The sequence below is a fragment of the Egretta garzetta genome, unplaced genomic scaffold, assembly GCF_000687185.1.
Source record: "Egretta garzetta isolate BGI_Z169 unplaced genomic scaffold, ASM68718v1 scaffold108, whole genome shotgun sequence".
Lineage (NCBI taxonomy): Eukaryota > Metazoa > Chordata > Aves > Pelecaniformes > Ardeidae > Egretta > Egretta garzetta.
In genome coordinates, this window is record NW_009260614.1 from 475,710 (window position 1) to 482,582 (window position 6,873).

The 6,873-nt window shown below is 59.4% G+C and overlaps 3 protein-coding genes across 4 annotated transcripts in view; all 3 read left to right on the forward strand.

The window, feature by feature from the left end:
* The window catches only part of C1QA (complement C1q A chain), a 2,516-nt gene extending 691 nt beyond the window's left edge, over positions 1-1,825 (forward strand). The window contains exons 2-3 of the mRNA XM_009645074.2: positions 633-804; positions 935-1,825. Coding sequence (XP_009643369.1) covers positions 642-804; positions 935-1,503 — 732 coding nt within the window. The 5' untranslated portion in view covers positions 633-641 and the 3' untranslated portion in view covers positions 1,504-1,825. The remainder of the gene's footprint in view (positions 1-632; positions 805-934) is intronic.
* Positions 1,826-3,147: 1,322 nt separating this feature from the next.
* Positions 3,148-4,871, forward strand: C1QC (complement C1q C chain). 2 transcript variants are annotated; one of them, XM_035900624.1, is made up of 3 exons: positions 3,148-3,227; positions 3,837-4,026; positions 4,175-4,871. In XM_035900624.1, the coding sequence occupies exons 2-3, from the start codon at positions 3,846-3,848 to the stop codon at positions 4,729-4,731; spliced, it is 738 nt and encodes a 245-aa protein (XP_035756517.1). In that variant the 5' UTR covers positions 3,148-3,227; positions 3,837-3,845; the 3' UTR covers positions 4,732-4,871. The 2 variants fall into 2 exon arrangements, with proteins under 2 accessions (XP_035756517.1, XP_009643370.2); XM_009645075.2 differs by lacking the exon at positions 3,148-3,227 and having other exon boundaries at positions 3,828-4,026.
* Positions 4,872-6,364: 1,493 nt separating this feature from the next.
* Positions 6,365-6,873, forward strand: part of C1QB (complement C1q B chain) — a 3,017-nt gene continuing 2,508 nt past the window's right edge. The window contains 1 exon segment of the mRNA XM_009645076.2: positions 6,365-6,442. Within this exon segment, the coding sequence (XP_009643371.2) occupies positions 6,434-6,442 (9 nt within the window). The 5' untranslated portion in view covers positions 6,365-6,433.

Genomic DNA, 6,873 nt, shown 5'->3' on the forward strand with positions numbered 1-6,873 from the left:
CCCTGGCACAACTTGAGGCCATTTGCCCTCGTCCCATCACCTGTTCCCTGCGCGCAGAGCCTGACCCCCCCTGGCTCCCCCCTCCTGTCAGGCAGTTGTAGGGAGCGATAAGGGCTCCCCTCAGCCTCCTCTTCTCCAGGCTGAACACTCCCAGGTCCCCCAGCCTCTCCCCACCAGCCTTGGGCTCCAGACCCCTCCCCAGCTCCGGTGCCCTTCTCTGGACACACTCCAGCCCCTCCATGTCCTTCTTGTAGTGAGGGGCCCAACCCTGGCCCCAGCATTCAAGGGGCGGCCTCACCAGTGCCCAGGACAGGGGCATGGTCACTGCCCTGCTCCTGCTGCCCATGCCATTCCTGATACAAAAAGTCCTGGGCTCCCTAGACCCAAAGCCCTGCCATGGGCACATGTCAGAAATTTTCAGTAACACCAACAATTTCAACTCATGCAATGAAACAGCTTCAAAATCCTTCCATGAAGTTATCTTCACCATCGCATGTGGTGTCTGGCTATCTGTACTGGACAACACACAGATAGTTCTGATGAGAGCACTTGCATGTCTGTAGCCAAGGGGCATCTGTGTGTTTGCTGTGTGCTTGCCTCCATCCCCAGTTCCCCCACTCCTGTGCTTGTAGGACAGCAGGATGCAACCTGGGCTCTGGCTGGCGACCAGCACCCTGGCAGCAGTGCTGGGCATGGCTCTGCTGGAGGAGGAGGTGTGTAAGGCACCAGATGGCAAGGATGGCTTCCCGGGAGTCCCTGGCCTCAATGGAAGACCAGGGCAGAAGGGTGACACGGGAGAGCCAGGTAAGGGGGAGCCAGGAATGTGCAGTGTGGGTGGCACAGGAGCTCCTTGGTAGGAGCATCATGGGCTGTGGGAGCAGCTCGGGAGATGCCAGACTTGCATGAACTGCTCCTCCTTACCATCTCTCCACAGGAAAATCAACACAGAGGACGGGCATCCGGGGACTCAAAGGGGATGCAGGAGAGCCGGGGCATCCTGGCAATCCAGGGAACCAGGGCTACCATGGCTCACAGGGCCCTCCTGGGCCCCCAGGGCAGCCGGGGCCAAAGGGGCAAAAGGGGAAAGCTGGCAACATCCTGGAGCAGCCACGTCCTGCCTTCTCCGCCTCTCGGAAGTCCCCACGGTCCATGGGCAGGAGGGTGGTGTTTGACAACATCATCACCAACCAGGAGAACTCCTATAGTCCCCAGACGGGGGAGTTCACCTGCCGCATCCCCGGGCTCTACTACTTCGCCTACCAGGTGGTCTCCATCGGGGACCTCTGCCTGAGCATAACCAAGAACGAGGAGCCCATGGTCAGCTTCTGTGACCACAACAGCCGCGACATCCTGCAGGTGAACTCAGGCAGCAGCGTGCTCAGCCTGTCCAAGGGAGACCGGGTCTCCGTGAGCACCGACCCTGCCAGGAGCAGCATGATTTATAGTGGCTCTGAGGCAGACAGCGTCTTCAGTGGCTTCATGCTCTTCCCACAGATGGGCTGATGGACGACCAGCCCAGACCCGCTTAGCCCCAGAGCATTGCGGTGTGTGTGTGTCTGCATGTGTTTTCCCCCTGTGAGTGTGTGGGATGGTTTAGTACCACAGCAAACCAGGATGGCCCCAAACTGAGCCACCAGACAGGTCCAGTGTGCCCGCCAGTGTCACGGTGGGGCTGGGCTGTGGGTCACCACTGCAGCAGCGAGACCCCTGCCAGCAGTTGCCTCCGTGCTGCGCCTGCCCGCTCCATCCTAGAGGCAGAGGACTCCTGGCCTCAGCAGCTCCCTCTGCTCCTGGGTGCTCAGACCCCACACCGGAGGGGACTGGTCATCATTGGGGCTGTTGGCCAGCTGTGGGAATAAAGATTCCTGAGTGGGAAATCACTGCGTGCCCCTGCTTCTGCTACATTAACCATCACAAACACCCTTCTGGCGCCAGGCCACTACTGCCTCTTACAGCCTCCCCTTCAGTATAAATAAACCCTTCTTCCAAGACGGCCACTTGGGTTTTCTTTCCTATTCAAGCGTCTTCCCCAAACCATCCATGTCCTGGGCCTCTTCCTAAGCTGCCCAGGGAGAGAAGCAATCCCAGTTTGCCCCTGACCAAGCACAGACCCCAGTTGCAAAGGTGAAAGGACAGGAGGGAACTGAGTGCGCAGATAGAGCTGGCATTTGCAGGAATGGGAAATCTCTGGGGCTGGCTTGCATCTGTCCTTCTCTGGATGAGTCCAAGCTACCTGTCCTGTACAGGGGTGAGTACAGACCATGCACCTCATACACACGGCCCTCTGTCGGTACCCAAACTCTCCCAGGAAGGGGTTGTGGCCCTCCAGCCTTTCAGCAGGGAAGGACAGGGACATCAGGGTGACTGATGGGGTTGTGGGATGATCGCAGTGTGGTTCCAGCACGATGCTCTTCTCTTTTCAGCTTGGGTGAGAGCACTGGGAGTAGGGCAGGCTGGGCATGTGTCAGGTGACCAGAAAGCATTGGGGAAGCCATGCAGGTGCCATGCCCTGAGACTGCTGCTCGGAGGAGATGCTCCACACATGCTGGGCAATCAAATGTCTTCATTCCTGGAGCAGTGAGGAGGAGGCCAGGTCACCTGCAAGGCGCAGCACCCTGACCAGGGGTGGTGGGGCCCCGGTGCATTCAGCACCCAGCAGAGCTGGTGGAGCACAGGGTGCAGAGAGGACAGCCATCCCGCAGGTCAGCAACCCACAAGGAGAAACGTCCTTCAGTCCCATTGCCTGGGGGTGCAGCATCTCCCTTCAGGACCAGGAGATGGCCTTGCACCAGGCCATCACTGCACAAATGGCATGAGGGTCTGCTTCCCGTCCGCTTGCTGCCCTTCTGCTCGGAAATGAGTTAAGGATGGGGGAAAACCAGGCAATTTGCAGAGTGATGCTCCCCATGGTGGATGGAAGGCTTGCAGCACACCTCTTGCCAGACGCTCATCCCACCTCTGTCCTTCCAGCCCCTGCTGCTGCAGTGGCACGAGCACAGGTCTCGCTGGACAGCCGGGAAAGTGCTTGCTCAGAGGAAGCAATCAAGCAGGAGGATGTGAAAGTCAGCTGAGGGCCAGATGGGGGTTCTGGGTCCCCAATGGCCCTTCCGTAACTACATGACTTCCTCCAGGAGGGAGTCACAGAGAGTGACCCACGCCGAGCTGTGCCCACAACAGCCAGAGGGCTCAGCAGCGCAGGACCTTGTGCCCTGCTCCCCCCACCAGAGGTAAGAGGTGCTGCAGGGTCCATCTGCTTGGGGACTGGGGGTCCGGCAGCATGGCACAGTGCTGGGCTATGTGAGAGGAGGAGGAGAAGGAGGCAGAGGCAATTCCAGGCTGCACAGATGTCATGGGGGGATGCACACTTGTCCTTGCTTCAGGAAGACCTAGTCCCCTGGGCCAGGCACTGTCCTGGGAGATCCCCAGCTGATGGGGGGCTTGATGGTGACAGACAGAGCCAGGGAAGTCAGGCTGCTGCTGGAGAAGGGGCGAGATCAGCTGGGTCCACGCAGCTCCAGCCTCAGTGCAGCACGGTGCAAAGCTCTGCAGTGGCATACGCATCTGCAGGGGGTTCAGGACCTTGGACCGGGAGAGCTTGGGGCTAGCCATGGGTACAGCAAGACCTCGTAGCTCCATCCAGACTGAAAGCCCAGCCCTCCTTGTGCCATCAGGCGCTGCCCCGGGGGTGGTGATGAGACCGGGGTCTGTTTCCACATACTCAGCTCCCCACCACCTGGCAATGGGTATGGGGGTACACTGGGGGCATGGCCAGTGCACAGTACCTCCATAGCCATGGCCTCTCACCCCAGCACTTTCTTTCCTTTTCCATGCTCCAGAGCACCAAAATGGGGCAGAGCTGTGGCGAGCAGCTCCGTCTCACCCTCGCCCTCCTACTCCTGAATCTGGGATCTGCTGTGACTACAGATGCCCCTCACAAGTGCTATGGGGCTCCTGGCCTTCCAGGCATGCCGGGTGTGCCAGGCAAGGATGGCCGGGATGGGCTGAAGGGAGCCAAAGGCGAGCCAGGTGAGTGAGCAAGGAGGGGAACCTGCAGCCCATTGAAGGGCGGCCACCGAGCCCTCTGTGGCCAGTCTGCCTTGGTCTGCAAGCCAAGGAGAGCATCCTCTGCAGACAGGGCAGGAGGAAAGGTCTTTCACTCCCCACCACACCACAGGCATCCCAGCCACTCCTACAACACGAGGGCCCAAGGGCATGAAAGGGGAATCAGGTACCCCTGGCTTCCCAGGCAAGACTGGCCCCATGGGTCCCCCTGGTCCCCCTGGAGACCCTGGGGTGATGGGCATGGCTGGAGAGCCAGGTATGCCAGGCAGCTACAAGCAGAAGCACCAGTCAGCATTCTCAGTGATGAGGCAGACCAGCGAGCACCCCTTGAAGAACGTCCCTGTGGTGTTCAACCATGTCATCACCAACACCAACAACGACTATAACACCACCACGGGCAAGTTCACCTGCAAGCTCCCCGGCCTCTACTACTTCGTCTTCCACAGCTCGCAGACAGCCAACCTCTGCGTCATCCTGTACAAGAACGAGAGCAAGATGGCCAGCTTCTGCGACCACAAGACAAACACCATGCAGGTCAGCTCCGGTGGGATCCTCCTCCACCTGGGGGCTGGGAACCAGGTCTGGCTGGGGGTGAATGACTACAACGGCATGGTGGGCATCGGCAACTCCAACAGCGTATTCTCAGGGTTCCTGCTCTTCCCGGACTAGAGGACAACCAGAGCCCACCCCAGCACGCCAACCTCTTCACCCTGCCCTGCAAAAGCTGCTGCTCACCACCAGCTGATGCTCCAGGTTTCTCTGCTGGATGGGAAGCCCCAGTGAGGGGGTCAGCCCAGCTCCCAGACACAACCCCCCGACCTGGGGACTGAGAGCAGGCAGCCACCAAACAGGGGGAACAGGCATGTCTGGATGCATCTGCACCCAGGGTGTCAGTGCCAAGCCCCCAGGGTCCATCTGGCACTGCCACGTGCATCTGCCCTGATAACCCCACATTACCTGCTGCTGCCAGAGCCAGAGGTCTCTCTGCATCTCTCCCCTTCCCACCTGGGTTGCACCAGGGACAGCCAGGTATCCTGGAGCAGCAGCTCCTTTGCTATCACCCAGCTGTGGAAAGTCTCAATAAAACCCTCCCCAGCGCACCTGGCCCCGCGTGCTTTTTCCTCCATGATTCGACTTTCTGCAGTGGACCCCACATGTGGTGGGATGGATATGGCGTGCATGCCTGCCTGTGCAGGGGTGACGGCATCTGGGCATCTGCGTGGCATCAGAATGTCCCCGAGCCCTGGGTGGCTCGGCCGTGCTTAGCATCAGGGAGCATCACAGCTCAGTGTCAGGGAGCTCAGCATCAAGGAGTATCACAGCTCAATGTCAGGGAGCTCAGCATCAGGGAGCTCAGCAACAGGGGACATCACATGCCATTCACACCCCTGGCTTTGCTCAGTGGGGCAGGACCCCCAGCTGCACTGACTGCAGGAAGGGGACAGTTCCCATGCTCATGCATACAGCCTCCAGCTAGAGAGGGACCAAGACCCCTCCAAGCAGGGGCCCCGATACTGGTCTTCCCCTCCAAGTAGATGCAGCTCAGTTGCAGAGGGCCACAGACCACACAGCAGACCTCAGAGCCATGCCTCTCCTGGCTGGGACATCCGCAGGGTCCCGGCCTCACCAGGGTCAGACTAGGGGAAGCACTGGCTTCCCAGGGACAGACCAAAGGAGCTCATCGCTGCGGAGGCTACAGAGACCACCAAAACCCAATGGAGATTCCTCCCATTGGCACACACTGTACAGTGGAAAAAGAGGTCACTCCCCTGAATGTTCTGTGCTTCACCTCTGCAATGCCACAGCAGAAAGCAGGACTGGAAATGCTTTTACTGCGGGGTGAAATCACTTCCCTTCTGCCACATTTAGGACAGCCTGGAGGACAGACTCAAGGTGATGGATGCTGAGACTCTGTGGCATCCTCTGAGTCCACCGGTACTTCCCAGCAGAGCTGGGTATGGACGGAGAAGCCCAAGGGATGCTGGCTAAGTGCATGCACATTTCTGCAGTCCTGAGGGCTTGCCCCAAAGTTGTCCGGAGCTCACGGCAGTGTTCCCCATAGCAAGAACACCCAAGCAGGTCCCAGGGGCCCTGCAGGGCAGAGCGGCCACCCCTCTGCTCCCTGGGGCCAGATCTGTGTGCCTGAGGGGCCCCAGGGTGTAATTTGGGGATGGCATGTTCTGCTGAGCTGGCAGCATTTGTGGCAGATATGAAAGTGATACTGAAGAAAAGGCAGGAGCTAAAGATAAAAAAGGGATGTAGCCCAGATGCTTTCACAACAGCCCTTGCAGCAAACTTCTGCTTCCCTCCATAGTCATTCCCAAACAGGAGGCTGGTGTGTCCTGCTCGATCTCCCAGTCCATGCAACAAGATGTTGAAGGTAAGAGCAAGCAGTTGGCGGCAGGAGCACACAGGGAACCCAGCAGCACCAGAGTGCCAGTCCCCCCCTGCATCACTGCACTTGGCTGCGGCAGGAGAGAAGGGGCTGTGGGGCTGTGGGTAGTGGAGATCCCTGGGGGGACCCCAACCCCTCCTGCCCCACCTGGAGGCAGGGGGGAGATGGAAAGGAGAGAGGGCAAAGGCCCAGAGGGGTGATCAGGGACTGAGCATCAGTCCAAAAAGTGCTCTCTTGCCCTGAGATGCTTTTGTCATCTGCCTGGGCTGGGAGCCTGTGGATCAGTCCTGGTACCTGCCACATCTGAACCAGAGCTGCTGCATCTGGAGGATCCGACTCACTGGCCTCTTCCCCCACTGACACCAGAGCTTCAGTGCTGGGAAAGTCCACCTGAGGCCAGAGAGTGTGGCTGGGGG